The 16,569-nt window shown below is 37.4% G+C and overlaps 5 protein-coding genes across 5 annotated transcripts; all 5 read right to left on the reverse strand.

The window, feature by feature from the left end:
• Window positions 1–632: 632 nt before the first annotated feature.
• On the reverse strand, window positions 633–2,249 carry LOC125188098 (uncharacterized). Its single transcript, XM_048084837.1, has 3 exons — window positions 1,617–2,249; window positions 806–1,453; window positions 633–704 (listed from the first exon to the last, which is right to left on the reverse strand). The coding sequence occupies exons 1-3, from the start codon at window positions 2,247–2,249 to the stop codon at window positions 633–635; spliced, it is 1,353 nt and encodes a 450-aa protein (XP_047940794.1).
• Window positions 2,250–3,446: 1,197 nt separating this feature from the next.
• LOC125188095 (uncharacterized) lies at window positions 3,447–5,025 on the reverse strand. The gene is made up of 3 exons (XM_048084834.1): window positions 4,369–5,025; window positions 3,638–4,285; window positions 3,447–3,545 (listed from the first exon to the last, which is right to left on the reverse strand). Exons 1-3 carry the CDS (start codon window positions 5,023–5,025, stop codon window positions 3,447–3,449), a joined length of 1,404 nt encoding a protein of 467 aa, XP_047940791.1.
• A 1,515-nt stretch (window positions 5,026–6,540) lies between these two features.
• LOC125200018 (uncharacterized) lies at window positions 6,541–8,059 on the reverse strand. Its single transcript, XM_089058012.1, has 3 exons — window positions 7,412–8,059; window positions 6,752–7,336; window positions 6,541–6,639 (listed from the first exon to the last, which is right to left on the reverse strand). Exons 1-3 carry the CDS (start codon window positions 8,057–8,059, stop codon window positions 6,541–6,543), a joined length of 1,332 nt encoding a protein of 443 aa, XP_088914138.1.
• Window positions 8,060–11,184: 3,125 nt separating this feature from the next.
• Window positions 11,185–12,302, reverse strand: LOC148926970 (uncharacterized). Its single transcript, XM_089057969.1, has 3 exons — window positions 12,102–12,302; window positions 11,367–12,014; window positions 11,185–11,283 (listed from the first exon to the last, which is right to left on the reverse strand). The coding sequence occupies exons 1-3, from the start codon at window positions 12,300–12,302 to the stop codon at window positions 11,185–11,187; spliced, it is 948 nt and encodes a 315-aa protein (XP_088914095.1).
• Window positions 12,303–13,777: 1,475 nt separating this feature from the next.
• Window positions 13,778–16,205, reverse strand: LOC125188094 (uncharacterized). The gene is made up of 4 exons (XM_048084833.2): window positions 16,125–16,205; window positions 14,768–15,414; window positions 14,035–14,685; window positions 13,778–13,958 (listed from the first exon to the last, which is right to left on the reverse strand). The coding sequence occupies exons 2-4, from the start codon at window positions 15,404–15,406 to the stop codon at window positions 13,836–13,838; spliced, it is 1,413 nt and encodes a 470-aa protein (XP_047940790.1). The 5' UTR covers window positions 15,407–15,414; window positions 16,125–16,205; the 3' UTR covers window positions 13,778–13,835.
• Window positions 16,206–16,569: the final 364 nt, after the last annotated feature.

Here is a 16,569-nt window from a genome sequence, read left to right on the forward strand (position 1 = left end):
ACAATTTGCATTTACGCAATTAATGGAATCTTAGATAGGAGGACTCCACGAAAAATTCAAGGTTCTCACACATACTTTTACTTTTAACACTCACAACTTTGGAGTTATATTAATAATAAAAGTGTTGACATTCAATTAGTAATATATGTGCGAATCAATAAAATTTAAGACACAAATTTGCAGACACAAATTTAAGAAATCTTGGGTTCAAATTCATTATAACGCGACCTTTAATGTTTCTGTTTATTTATTAACAAAAAAAGTATTAGACATCACATCTTATTACATCTAAGATACGAGCTCTTCAAGTGCAATATTCATGGTTTGTGATAGAGTCATAGGAGGGACGCGATGAGCGCAAGATATGCCAAGAGCGTAAAGGAGGCAAAAGTTAGGGATTTCAAAACCCTAATTGAGAGATAAGATGGAGCGAAAACAAGGATGTAACATTCATTGGAGTCTATATTAAAAAGGGACAATTTTAAAATTCAAATTACAAAGTATTTGATCACAAAACATAGAAACAATAATTGCATAGAAAAGTCGAAGCGTTTGGAAAACCAAGGACATAATAAAAAAAAGTAATAAAGTTGCATAGGTCACAAAATTTGCAATACTTTCATCCGTTTGTTTCAAATTGGAGTGAGCAAAGCATCGGTAAGAACAGAAGTGGATGTGAGAGAGGCTTTCAATATGCTCAAGCCCTGCATCAATCAACAAACTTCTCACAACATGTAGTACATAACATGTTAATCAAGATAAATAATGCAAAATAAAAAAATACTTCAAATTGTAGCATGATCACCTCTTTGAATCCAATTTGAATCTCCCTTTCTTCGACATCAGATATCAGGATCTTCAGGCTGTTGAGACTGGAAAGGACGGACAAAGGACAAAAAGGTGTCACAATCAAATCATTAGTCACATGATAAGTTGTTGGTCCCTCAAGATAACACCCTTGTCCTTTGGGAAACTTCTTAGAATAAAAATTTGAGAGATCATCAGTGTAATCAGCAGGTAAGCATTCTTCAACAAGAGGAAGAATCTGGTTTCTGGAGGTACAACCATGAGGCAAATTGGGATTCATTAGCCTCTTTTTGGTATCTGCGGTCTTGAAATACTCTTCACCTAAGAATTCAGCTGTGCTCCGATACAAGTTGTCGATGGCCTTAAAACAAGTCTTACCGCCCATGAGGTGCTCGGCTCCTCCTATGGGGATGGTGAAGAGACTAAACAGAAACTCAACAAAATCTTCCTTAGCTTGAGCATATAACAACTTTCCACTTGATTTTTGCATGACCACTTTCAAACTTACACTGCTAGAGTTGGGGTTTTCTTCCTTTGATATTTCATTCAATGGAATACTTGTTGAATCCATGGGTGTTGTTTTGATTAATATGACATCCGATAGTGGAGTTGGGGACATCAAGGATGCCCTCAACAACTTCATAATCTAACAATTATTACACCAAAAAATGATTAAAATTGATAACATTATAAGATTAGAGAATCAAGAATAATCTCATTGAACCCAACAGATTACACTAAAACACTGAATTGAAAGTGATAGGAAATGCTATGAGAAGATTGAGATTATATAGAGAAGCAAGAATCACCTCATTGAACCCAAGATCCACTTGGATTAACTCCATCTTATTCGCACCTGTGATGCCTAGAAGAGCAAGGATTCGAACGAGTCCAATCTCATTTGGAAATAGTTGCAGATCATCAAAGATTGTGAAAGATTCCCTAGGTATAGTCCAAACTCCATCACTAGAACCAGCATTAGACACTTTCTTAGCTACTTTACTTGTCATCGTGTGATAACTGAAATATCTGCAACGCCGGATACCATCATAGTACATGCTTATACTTCGAAATCCATAAAAACAAATGCTGCCTGAACATTCAAAATATTCAGCAGGCTGGTAATCAGTGATATCAAGTTTCAACCTTCGGTAATCATCTTCAAGTGAACTTATTGGATTGAGCAGATACCGCTTAGCACCATCCGTCACAAAATGGGTGCTATCGAGATTCGATAAACTATGGTACAAGTTGTTTAAGCTTCCAAACGTAGGCACCTCATCTCCATAATGCTGCTTCAACACTTTGATAATTCTTCCCAAAGGCAAAGTCATGAAGCTCAACACAATGTCTACGAAATGGCGGTCGGCTCTTGCAAAAAGTAGTTTGTTTGTCTCTTTATCAATCATCACTTTCAACGAGAATGTATAACCCTTAGACATTTTTTTTGATAGTATATGTGGTACAAAGTATGATAAATATATCAGGATAATATAAAGGAATTCATAATTCTCAGCAAACCCTCTTTTTATGGAGAAGAAGTTAACCTAAGAGTCATTGTCCCACCAAATTCCAAAGACTAATAATAATAATAATCATTAAACGTAGCCTAGCTAATTATGTGTGAGTGGAAGCAGATACCTTGGAAGCAGAGTAATCAGTCTGGCAAACTAATGTGGAATCAATGCAATGAAAACCTAAACCCTACAATAATTAATAGCCATTTAAATCATAAAGTTTTCCAAATATTGATACGTTTATAAACTTTTGAAATCGAAATACTCCGTACTAAATTATGAAGTTTTAATTTTTCTCAATTGTTTCGTCTATGTACAAAATGTTGTCATTTAATGATATTCAATCTCTTCTTATTTTATTGAAATATTGTCATTTTTAAGATAAAAAAAATGTCAATGTGTACATATATGGTATATTGGAGAAAAAAAATGAAACTTTATGATTTAATATTCTAATTTCAAAGTTCATGGAAAAGATTTTTATTTAACCAAAATTCATGATTTAAGAGCACTCACAATGGGAGGGCAGATCTCTAGGCCTCGAAATCGACCTCATCGGCCCTCCATTGGAGGAGACAGGCTGAGAAAACGGCCTCTCCCTCCTAATGCCATATACCCGATGCAACGGCCTTGGCCAATGATCGGTCCTCCATTGTAGAGATAGCTAGATAGGACTAATCATCGGCCCTTACTACCTTTTATTTTTTATTATTTTTTTAATTTCATTATTCAACATTTTCTACTACTAATACCAAATCTAAGTTTATTGGGAGTCATTGCAGCAAGATGAGTTAGTCATGGTATTGAGTTTCCGATTTATTAGCAAAGCAAGTTCTTGTTTTTCTATCACAAACCATAAATTTGCACAATCATTTACATGTGCCCTATAAATTTTTTACAGATGTTATTAAGATCGAAAGCCTTTTTTTCTCAATTATAAGTTTGACAATTATGACAGTCACAATTAAAAACAAACGAGCAATAATTGCATGCAAAGAAAGTCGAATCAACCGGACATAATAATAAAACAATAACAAAGTTGCATAGGTAACAACATTTGCAAAACTTTTAGACTTCTTCCTTTATCCGTTTGTTGCAAATTTAACAATACTTGAGATGCTTTCAGACTTCTCTTTTTATTTGTTTGTTGGGAATCTGAGTGAGTAGAGCATCAGAGAGAGCAGAAGTGGATGTTAGAGAGGCTTTCAGTATGTTCAAAGCCTGCGCCAATCAACAAACTTCTCTCAACATTTTACTTCTTTAAATGCAATCAAGATGAATAATGCTAAAAAATGTAAAAGTAGTAGTATTACCTCTTTGAATCCAATTTCAATCTCCCTTTCTTCGACATCAGACATCGGGATCTTCAGGCTATTGAGACAGGAAAGGACAGAAACACTACAAAAGGGCTTCACAGTTAAATCATCTGTCACATGATAAGTCCTTGGTTCCTCAAGATAACACCCTTGCCCTTTGGGAAACTTCACAGAAGAAAATCTTGAGAGAAAAGCCGTGTAGTTGGCAGGTAAGCATTCTTCAACAAGAGGAAGAATCTGGTTTTTAGAGATACAACCATGAGGCAAATTGGGATTCAGAAGCTTCATTTTATCTTCTGTGGTCTTGAAATACTTGTCACCTATGAATTCAGATGCGCTTCGATACAAGTTGTCGATGGCCTTAACACAAGCCTTACCTCCCATGAGGTGCTCGGCTCCTCCTATCGGTATGTTGAAGAAACTAAACAGAAACTCGACAAAATCTTCCTTAGCTTGAGCATATAATAACTTTCCACTTGATTTTTGTGTCACCAATTTCAAACTTACACTACTAGAATTGGGGTTTTCTTCCTTTGATATGTGATGTAATGGAACCCTTGGAGAATTGATGAGCGTTGTTTTGTTTAGGATGACGTCCGACAATGGAGTTGGCGACGTCAAGGATGCCTTCAACAACTTCATAATCTAATAATATTACCAAAAAAATTGAATTAAAAATGATAACTAGTGTTGAGAAGTATATTGAGATTATAGAATCAAGAAAATACCTCATTGAAGCCAAGATCTACTTGGAATACTTCCGCCTTATTAGTGTCTGTGATGCCAAGAAGGGTCATGATTTGTACAAGTCCGATCTCATCTGGAAATATTTGGAGATCATCAAGGATTGTGAAAGATGCCCCACGAACAGTCCAGATTCCATCACTATAACCAGCTTCAGACTCCTTCTTAGCTACTACCTTTACCATCTCGTAAGAACCACAATCTTGGCAAAGCTCGATATAATCATAGTAATTGCTTTCACTCCTAAATTTGTTACTACAACGACGATATGAGACTGAACAATAGAAATATGTAGCAGGCTGAAAATCAGTAATATCAAGTTTCAGCCATTTGTATTCATTTTCAAATGAAGTGGTTGGATTGAGCAGATTCTGCTTAGCACCAACCGTCACAAAATGGGAGTTATCGAGATTCGACAAGCTATGATACAAACTGCATAGGCTCCCAATGGTAGGCAGCTCATCTCCATAATGCTGCTTCAACACTCTGATAATTCTTCCCAAAGGCAAAGTCAAGAAGCTTAACAAAATGTCTACGAAATGGCGGTCGGCTGTGGCAAAAAGTACCTTGCTTCTCTCTTTATCAATCATCACTTTCAACGAGAATGTATAAACCTTTTCACCCTTTTCATCCTCAGACATTTTTTTTTATAGTATAGTATATATGAGGTGCAAACTATGATAAAGGAATTGATAATTCTCAGCAAACCCTTTCCTTTTTATGGAGAAGAAGTTAACCTAAGAGTCATTAGTCCCACCAAATTCCAAACACTATTTGCATTCACTCCCATTATGAGATAATAATAATCATACAATGCATTGGAAGCGTTTGAATTTGTGGAGCAGATGCATTAATGTTTTCTTGGAACCGTTTCAAATATGTAATGTATGTAGTATTAAAGATTAAGTCGTTTGTTGAGACTGAAACTGTTATTCTCTACAATCATTGGAGTCATGAAGACCTACGGTCAACAAACAAACTTGAGAATGAATAAACTATTTTGACAGCAAAGTAATGTGGAATGAATGCAATGAAGACCAGCTGTCTCATAACGATGCCATTCAAAGAGATCTCAATTATATGAATTGAGATCTTATTTAAAGAGAAGATATCAGATATTTCGAATTTCTTTATACAACTATATATTACATGAATAATCTGATCCACAAGGACAATGATTAGGAGCTACTTAATTGTCTTTTTGTGAAGTACATACATGCAACATACTCAATCAGTTAAATGAAGGCATATATGATTGCCATTTAAGTCAAGTTGCAAAATATTTGATCATACAATGACAAAAAAGAATCAATAATTTGCATACGGAACAAGTCTAAGAAAACTGGAAAATAAAGGACATAACAAAACAATAACAAAGCTGCAAATGTAACAATATTTGCAGTACATTCAGACTTCTTTCTTCATCCGTTTGTTGGAATTTTGAGTAAGCAAAACATCAGAGAGAGCAGAATTGGAAATTGTATCTGATTTTCCGATTGTATTTGTGAAACTGATGGAAATTGTTGTAGTTGGCAGGTAAGCATTCTTCAACAAGAGGAAGAATCTGGTTTTTGGAGATACAACCATGAGGCAAATTGATATTCATTAGCCTCTTTTTGGTATATGTGGCCTTGAATTACTAGTCACCTATGAATTCAGCTGTGCTCCAATACATGTTGTCGATAGCCTTAATACAAGTCTTTCTGTCCCTGAGGTGTTCGGCTCCTCACCTCCTCCTATTGGTATGTTGAAGAAACTAAACAGAAGATCAACAAAATCTTCCCTAGCTTGAGAATATAGCAACTTTCCACTTGATTTTTGCATTGCCACATTCAAACTTGCATAATATAATACTCCCTTTGGAACATGTCAACAAAGAGTTAAATGTACTTTTGTATGTTATACTTTATCCGTCCCCTAAAATAGAATAATTCTATCAAAGCTATGGGGAAGAAAAATAAATTGAAGTGTGTTGGAGAAGTAAATGGAAACTTTAGATATTAATGCATCCAATAACATAAACATATTGCAAAATTTCAATCTTGGCATAGAAGTCTCCATAAAAACAAGAAATGACAAACTAAGGCTGTTACTATAAGCCAAAAACAAGTAAATCAAGAACCACATATTAATATAATTGAAATCTGGGATCAAACTCAGTGCTCTGCCTTTGGTTGTTTGATGGATATCTTATTGAGAAGAGCATCTGAGAGAGCAGAAGTTGATGTAAGAGCGGCTTCCAGTATGCTAAAACCCTGCACCAATCAACAAACTTCGTCTCAACATTTAAACATGCAAACAAAAAATCTTCTTACTGGACTCGAGAGACAAATCACAGAGATTTCGTTATACATCGTTATACATTACCTCTTTCAGCCCAATATTCAGCTCCACTTCTTTAACATCATCATATATCTGAATTTTCTGTTTATTGAGACCAGAAAGGAGAGAGCCAATACAAAAAGGTGTCACAGATAGATTATCTGTCACATGATACGTTCGAGGTCCTTTAAGATAAAGGCCCTTGACGGGAAGTGTGTGGTGATTGTACATAAAGTCATGAGCCACAATGGGCTGCATTAGCCAATCTTTCGTCTGTGGGGTTTTGAAATATTCATCATCTATAAGGTCAGCTATGCTTCGATACAAGTTGTCTATAGCCTTAACACAAGTCTTACCACCAAGATGACGTTGCACTCCTCCAAGTGGGAAATTGAGCCACCTAAACAGGAAATTTACAAAATCATCCTTAGCTTGGGCATACAATAACTTACCTGTTGATATTTGGGTCACGACTTTCAAAATCATTTTCTTGGGGGTAAACTTAGGCTGGTTCTCAGTCTTGACAAATGAAGTCTCAGATTTAAACCCGGCAGTGGTTGAGCTTGTCGATAATATGATGTCCGACAATGGAGTATGGGAGATCAATGACGCCTTCAACAAACTCATAATCTAACGAAGAATCTAGAGTTAGTAAAGAAAAACAGTACAGTACTAACAAAATTTAGAGAATCAAGTATATATCACCTCACTAAAGCCAAAAGTCACATTGATTTGCTCAGCTCCGTCTATATCTGTAATGCCAAGAATGTTGATGATTCCTGACAGTCCTCTCTGAATTGGAACCATGTTGAGATCATCAGAGATTATGAAAGATGCTGTATTTATAAAGAAAACTCCATTTCCAGAAGCATCTAGACATCCTTTTTCACCTTCTTCTTCTATCATCTCATCGCGACATTTCCTAACTGTGCACGTAGCTGCATTATCGTAGTACACGCTCACACTAGGAATTCTAGAAGATAAACAGTGCCTTCTACAATACAAATATTTAGGTGGTTGAAAATCAACAATGTCAAGTTTGAGCATTTTGTATTGATCTTCAATAGAGCTTCTAGGATTGAGCAGAGTTTGCTTAGCACCCTCTGAACAGAAATGGGAGCTATCAAGATTTACTAAGCTACGGTACAAACTGCTTAAGCTTCCAATGGTAGGTGCCTCATCGTCTCCGTAGTGTTTGTTGAGGACTTTGATGATTCTTCCCAACGGCAAAGTCAAGAAGCTTAGCAAAATATCTGCAAAATGACTATCGGCTTCTGCGAAAAGTACCTTACCTTTCTCTCTATTGACCATCACTTTGAGTGAGAACTTGAACTCCTCCATATCATCAGACATTATGTGCTAGTATAAGAGCATCCGCAATAGCGGCTAGCCCACCGGCTAGCCGATTTTTCGCGCTAGCCGGTCGGCTAGCCGATCTATTGCGGCCGGCGAGCGGCAAATCGGCGAGCGCATCGGCGTGGGCTCGCCGATCGCTCGGCGCTCGCCGATGCGCTAGCCGATCGGCTAGCCGCTATTGTGGCATCCCGATCGGCCAGCGACCGGCGAGCGGCCGATTTTCATTTTTTTTTTTTTTTTTAAATCCTATATAAACGCGATTTTCATTTCATTTTCATTTGCACCGCTTGTTTTAACGAGTTTTCTCTCTGTCTAACTTTCTGTTCAAGAGCATCGAGCGATGAGTAACGCTGGCGGTAGCGGTAGCGGTAGCGGTAGTGGTAGTGGTGGGGATCGTGAGGAGTACGAACGGAGGATGAACGAGGCTATGGAAGCCTACATGAACCGCGGGATGGAACAGTATATGCGTATGGTGGAACAGCACTACCACCAGCAGGCGATACCTCGCCCTCCACCAGTTGTCCACCACCGAGCAGTGATTGATCGGGATCACTTAGCTGCACATGAGCGGCTGTACGCCGACTACTTTGCAGAGCGCCCGCGGTTTCCCGCCAACATGTTCCGGCGGCGTTTTAGGATGCGCAGGGAGTTGTTTATGCACATCGTTGGGGCATTGGAGCGTCGCTATCTGTGTTTCCGCTTCCGGCACGATGCGTCTGGCAGACCCGGCCACACCCCCATCCAAAAGTGCACGGCGGCAATCAGACAGTTGGCCTACGGAGGCACGGCAGACATGTGGGACGAGTACCTCCACATCGGTGAGTCGTCAGCACTGAAATGTCTGAAGGAGTTCTGTGACGGCGTGATAGACACTTTCGGTGGGCAGTACCTTCGAAGCTCTACTGCCCAAGATTGTCAGGATCTGATGCAGATGCACGGGGAGAAGCATGGGTTCCCCGGGATGTTAGGCAGCATAGATTGTATGCATTGGGAGTGGAAGAACTGTCCGACTGCCTGGAAGGGGGCCTACACGACCGGCTACAAGTCAAAGAACCCCACGTTAATCCTCGAGGCCGTAGCTGATACGCGGCTGTGGATCTGGCATGCGTATTTTGGGGTAGCCGGGTCGAACAACGACCTCAACGTCCTGAATTCGTCTCCCCTCTTCAACGAGAAGTGCCAGGGCGTCGGTCCAGCCATCTCATTTGTGGCCAACGGCAACCGGCATGATATGGGCTACTACTTGGCGGATGGGATATACCCTCGGTGGCCGGTCTTTGTGAAGACGATCAGGCAAACGAGCGACGAAAAGAAGGCCTACTTTGCGCAACGACAGGAGTCGGCGCGCAAGGACGTGGAGCGCGCATTTGGTGTGCTCCAGTCTCGATGGGCGGCAATTAGGGGTCCAACGCGTTTGTGGGATGTCGGCTGCGTTGGCCAAATAATGTACGCCTGCATTATCCTTCACAACATGATCGTCGAAGACGAAGGCGTACAACTGACTAGTTGAGCCACTGACGATGAAGCCGGCCCAAGTCACGGGACGGCCACCCCTAATGTACGACAGGGGGTACCCCTCGATGAAGCCGGCCGACTGAAGGAATTTGCCAACATGCGCCAAGTGGATGCTCATATTCAACTTCAAAAGGATATAATTGAAGAGTTGTGGGCACGGAGGATTGCACGGAGATAGTTTTTTTCTTTATTTATGCATGTAAATTTTTTTTAAACTATGTAACTTTTGTAACTGCAATTAATGAATTTTCCCGTATATATGTCGTACATTTTATTCCGTATTTTAATGGTTTTGTAGTTCCGTAAATGTAGTATATTTTGAATTGTTTTTATTGCGGCTGACCTATGGCTGGCCTAAATCTGACGTGGCAGGTGGTTTTTTTGGTGTTGCTGACGTGGCAGGGGAGAGAATGGCTAGCCTATGGCTGGCCTAAAACCTATTGGAGATGCTCTAAGAGGTTAAGAGATGAGAGCTTAGGACTAATGTTATTAAGATTTTTACCCCCTTTTTATGGAAAACAATTTAACCGTCCCACCACATTCCAAAGAATAATCAAGAGGCACTAGTCCCCTAAATTCAAGATCCACCGGTTCACTTCCAATTCTATTTTTTGAATTTATAAAAATGTATAGATACTCCAATCGATTACATTCCTATTAAAATCTGTGTGATTTGAATTTAAACAAATAATATATAGAATATTATGCAGCAAAAAGATAACCAAGAGTCTCTCTAGAGTCAAACACCTTCTGCATTCACTACGTTTTTATGAGCAACAAATGTATGAATTAAAATAAGAATCTAATGCCTAAGGCCGTTAATTTTATTCTATCTATCTATGTACTGCATTATCAACGTCTATCTCATTTATTTACTGTTTAATTTAAAACTAACAGAATGGGAATTTGGAAGGGCTAATGACTCTTGGTTAGCTTCTTCCACCATTAAAAAGAGTGTGAGTGCATAAAGATCTTAATTGTATCCATCTTTGTTTCTTACCACCAACATTAACACCATGCCAGATGTTAGACTGATCAAGTCTACAATAAACTAATATTCATAAACATGATTTAGCCAAAAATAAAACTATATTCATAAGCATAACCTCATGATAGCATGTTATATCGAAAACGAAGGAATCGTATGCATTAAAATTTATTCGTTTGTTGAGACTGAAAATATTATTCTTCATAATCATTGGAGTCATGAAAACATACAGTCTGTAAAAGTAATGTGGAATGAATGGCCGTCTTCTCTTCTTCCAACACAGAGAACCTTTAAATACAAGATGCAAGAATGGAAGGTTGAAGATGTGAAAGACATTATCAAATATTTCGAGCTTCTTTATATATTACATGAATGATCCGATCCACAAGGACAATGATTGGGAGTTACTTGAATATTATTGTCTTTTTTGTGAAGTACATGCAACATACACAATCAGTCAGGGCATATATAATTATTGCCATTTAAGTCAATTTTTCATAAAATCTTTGATACTCTCAAGTTGCAATGTATTTGATCATACAATGACAAAAAATAATCAATAATTTGCATACACTACAAGTATGAGACAACAGGAAAATAAAGGATATTTGCACTACTTTCAGACTTCTTTCTTCATCCGTTTGTTGGAATTTTGAGTGAGCAAAACATCAGAGAGAGCAGAAGTGGATGTTAGAGAGGCTTTTAGTATGCTCAAAGCCTGCGCCAATCAACAAACTTCTCTCAACATATACAATAAAATGTTAATCAACGTGAATAATGCTAAAAAAGTTAAAATTATACCTCTTTGAATCCAATTTGAATCTCCCTTTCTTCAACATCAGACATCAGGATCTTAAGGCTATTCAGACTCGAAACAACCGAGACAGCACAAAAAGGGGTCACATTTAGATCATCAGTCACATGATAAGTCATTGGTCCCTCAAGATAACAACCTTGCCCTTTCGGAAAGCTCACAGAAGAAAATCTTGAGAGATTAGTAATGTAGTTGGCAGGTAAGCATTCTTCAACAAGAGGAAGAATCTGGTTTTTGGAGATACAACCATGAGGCAAATTGGGATTCATTAGCCTCTTTTTGGCGTCTGTGGACTTGAAATACTTGTCACCTATGAACTCAGCTGTGCTCCGATACAAGTTGTCGATAGCCTTAACACAAGTCTTTCCATCCATTAGGTGCTCGGCTCCTCCTATTGGTATGTTGAAGAAACTAAACAGAAACTCAACAAAATCTTCCCTAGCTTGAGCATATAAAAACTTTCCACTTGATTTTTGCATTGCCACATTCAAACTTACACTCATAGAGTTGGGACTTTCTTCTTCTGATATTTCATGCAATGGAGTACTTGTTGAATCCATGAGTGTTGTTTTGTTTAGGATGACGTCCGACAATGGAGTTGGCGACGTCAAGGATGCCTTCAACAGCTTCATAATCTAATAAAATTACCAAAATATCTAAATTCAAAATGATTACAAGTATTGAGAAGAATTGAAATTAGAGAATCAAGAATCAATAATCACCTCATTGAACCCGAGATCCACTTGGATAACCTCGGCCTTGTGCGTGTCTGGGATGCCAAGAAGCGACATGATTCGAACGAGTCCAGTCTCATTTGGAAATATTTGCAGATCATCAAGGATTGTGAAAGTTGCTCTACAAATAGTCCAAACTCCATCACTAGAACCAGACTTAGACTCCTTCTTAGCTACTTCATCTGCCATGGTATAAAAATCGCAAACTTTGCAAAACTCGATATGATCATAATACATGCTTATACTCTGAAATGTATTACCACAGTGACGAAACTTGTTCGAACAATAGAAATATTTAGCAGGATGAAAATCGGTAACATCAAGTTTGAGCCTTTTGTATTGATCTTCAAGTGAAGTGGTTGGATTGAGCAGAATCTGCTTAGCACCATCCGTCACAAAATGGGAGCTATCGAGATTCGATAAGCTACAATACAAAGTGCTTAAGCTTCCAATGGAAGGCAGCTCATCTCCATAATGCTGCTTCAACACCTTGATAATTCTTCCCAAAGGCAGAGTCAAGAAGCTTAACAAAGTGTCGACGAAATGAGAGTCAGCCGTTGCAAAAAGTACTTTGTTTCTCTCTTTATCAATCATCACTTTCAACAAGAATGTGTCACCCTTTGCATCTTCAGAGCCCTTTTCATCCTCAGACATTTTTTATATTATTATTAGAATGGAATAAAGGAATTGAGAGGTCTTAGCAAACCCTCTCTTTTTATGGAGAAGAAGTTAGCCTAATTCTAAAGAGAATCACATGGTACATCAATTTTGTATACTTTAGGTAAAATCAAACTTTATTTCAAATGCCATTGTGAAAAATTCAATTATGGACTCTTTGAATTTGCAGTATTGGAATTTGGAGAGATTAATTAACCGTCTCTAAATAATAAGGTCAATTTATTGGCCACATAAAGGGTCGGTTTGCAGAATTAAATACGAAAATTCAATAGTATCCTTTTCTATTAAAATATATATTTTTTTTTGTGAATGAATGTATCATAGTTTCAAAATTAGTAATGTCAAAAGGAAATTTTACAAATTTTGTATTGAGTCTCTTATTAATCTATGTTTTACTTAATTCTGTGAAGTAAATCAAATTATAAATCTGTTTTTTCTGTGATACAAAAGTTTGGTCTATTCTGGAGTGTGGTGGGTAATATATTAATTCTTCATTCTTCTTTATAATAGTAATAAACTAGTTTCACACAAAATTTCAAAGTGTGTGTGGTAAAAAAAATCTCATATATATTAGGAAAATAAATTAAATCCTAGCAAATTTAATAATCAATTCCTAAAATATATGAAAATAATAATTAAACAAATCAAATTACATCCTAACAAAAGATATGACTAAATAATAAATAAGATATTCTAGGAGAAAATTAGGTAACATGCAGCGGTGTTGTATGAAATTGTAGGCAAACTGTTCGATGAAATGCTCCTGGTTGTCGAAACAATTTTTGTTTGTACCTTTTGGTAATCTTCGGAATTCGTTGAGTGATTACCTTGAAATGTTGCATTTTTTTTTTAATTTGGTAATGGAGAAATGCGATTGTTATAGTTTTTGTATGAAATTGTAGACAATATGTTCGATGAAATGCTAAAAAGTGGAAAAGGCTTTCACTTTTTCTTGACAAAACTAATAGAATGATATATCAAAAATGAAAATGACTAGCTAGAGAAACACAATATTCATAAGTACGATTTAGCTAAAAATAAAGCTCAACAGCTATCAGTACTTTCAAGTTTAGGCTTTTTCTTTGGTTGTTCGACCGGCACGGAACTGAGCAGAGCATCGGTGAGAACAGACGTGGACGTAAGAGACGCTTTCAGTATGCTCAAACCCTGCAAACATCAAAACTTGATTAATCAACGTCAACATTCAAACAAATTCACAACAGTAAATTCAAATAAAATTTACCTCTTTCAATCCGACTTGCACCTCTACTTCTTCAACATCAGACATAGCGATATTCTTCTCCCGTAGAAACGAAATGGTCGAATGAATGCCAAAAGGACTCACAGTCAAATCATCCATCACCATATACCCTATTGGTCCCGAAAGATATCTACCCTGCCCTTTCGGAAACGCAAGGGAAGAAAATCTAAACATTTTAAGCACATCATTCTTCATGCATTCTTCTTGATCAAGGGGAAGGATGTAGTTTCCGGAAACACATCCATGAACAAGACTAGGTTTCATCAGTCTCTTTTTCATATCCGGACTCTTAAAATACTTCTCGGCCAGATCAGCAATGCTCCGTTGCAAGTTATCTATAGCCTTAATACAAGTCTCTCCAGCCAGAAGATGCTCAACTCCTCCTAGTGGGATCACGAACAAACTGAAGAGAAACTCAACAAAATCATCCTCAGCTATAGCATACAATAACTTATGTTTAGATTTTTGCACCACCACTTTCATGACAATCTTCTTAGACCCTATCTTTTCTTGAAATGCACTATGATCAACCAATGTCTTTGGCTCGGGAGCACGAGCCAAACTTGTTTTGTCTAGCACGAAGTCCGACAATGGAGTTGGGGAGATGAAGGACACCTTCAGCAAACTCAAGATCTATTCAAAACAAAAGTAATATTTGTAAGCAAACACTACAAAAGCGGAATGAAACTACAGAGAAAGAAGCAAGAATAATCACCTCGTTGAACCCGATCTTCACCTCAATCGACTCAGCCTCGTCCATGTTTGTAATTCCAAGAAGGCTGGTGATTTGAAAGATACCTAAAACACTGGGAAATATCTTGAGATCATCAGAGATGATGAAAGAAGCCCTATCCGCGGCGAAAACTCCTTCAGAAGCAGCTTTAGGCACTTTTTTAGGTTCGTCCGTTGCTGTAGTTGTATGAGTATGAATATGACTGTATTGGCAAACAACTTTGTCATAGTAGATGCTCACACTATGAGTCCCAAGATTGCAGCCGCGACAGTGAAAATATTTAGTAGGCTGAAAATCAATGAGGCTCGGCTTTAGCATTCCGCATTCAACTTCAAATGGACTTCTTGGATTTAGCAGGATCTTCTTGGCATCGTTTGACACGAAGTCAGCGTTGTCAGCGCATGCTAAGCTGCGGTACAAATTGGTTAGGCCTCCAATGGCGGGCGCCTTCTGGCCGAAGTGGTCGTTAAGGGCTTTGAGAATTCTTCCCATAGGCATACTCAAGAAGCTCAGCAGAATGTCCACAAATTGGCGGTCGGATTCTGCAAAGAGAACCTTCTTTTTCTTCTTGTCGATCATCACTTTTAAAGTGAACTTGAAATCCTCACTTGCATCAGACATCCTATTAACTTTGGTGGAAAGAAAGTAAGAAACAAAGATTAATGGAATCAATGAATTATCATCTTTCTGCACTCTTGTTCTTGCAAATAGTGTTAATTCAACACTAAATTACATTTTCGCTTTGCATTTATTTTGATATAGTCTATATTAGTATCATTTGTACTTTATAATGATTTGGTGTGTGATCAAATACTAACTAAGTTACAGTAATAACTAATATCAATTTTGTGTGTTAAAAATATCAACACAAAGACATATATTTATCCTAATAACTAATATCAATTTTGTGTGTTAAAAATATCAACACAAAGACATATATTTATCAATATTCTTGTGTTGATAAACTTATGTGTTTGTGTTGATATTTAAATTTACATATTTTACTGATATAATTATGTTTTTGTGTTGATAATTATAATGCACAGATTGAAAGTTATTAGTTATTAACCGAAATAGCACACTATCGCAACCATGATCTACATAATCAATTCACGTCAATTCTATATTATACAAAACCGAATTCCAGTTTCCTAAGAAAGTCAAAATAAGTATCTCTATCAATAGTTTTCAGTTTTAAAAGCCACAAAATTTCGATTTTTAAAAATTTACTATATGGTTATAAAGAAAACTGATTCTTACCGATAAATTTTGGATTATATAATAAAGTAGGTGAATTTTTGTATGCAGAAGCAAGAGTTAATGTACAATCACAACTTACTTGACGGCGGAGATCGGTGCAGTGACGATTGGAATTTCAAAACCAAATTGGAAAAGCAAAATAAATAAATTGATATTAGAGATTATGATGAGTGACACTTGAGTGAATAAATATTCTTTTCAAGGGTATCAAATCTAGGTTTTTGCTGGTTATATAACAAGATCTTGGATTAGAATGGCTTGATTATGGATGATATACGGAATATATAGGGAAGATATGGATTAAGATTTTTCTCACATTCCTACCGCCAAAATCAGCCGCCTAAATTAATACTATATTTCATTTACCCTTTAATATATAGTATTTAGGATAGGGGTGGCAAATCGTGCGTGTCGGGTCGTTATCGTGTCGACACGAACACGATAACAACAAACACGAACACGACCCGTTAAGAAAACCTCAAACACGAACACGAACACGACCCGCTACCCTCAGACACGAACAC

The sequence above is a fragment of the Salvia hispanica genome, chromosome 5 (assembly GCF_029641045.1).
Source record: "Salvia hispanica isolate PSC_SH4W2 chromosome 5, Shi_PSC_v1, whole genome shotgun sequence".
Classification (NCBI taxonomy): Eukaryota; Viridiplantae; Streptophyta; class Magnoliopsida; order Lamiales; family Lamiaceae; genus Salvia; species Salvia hispanica.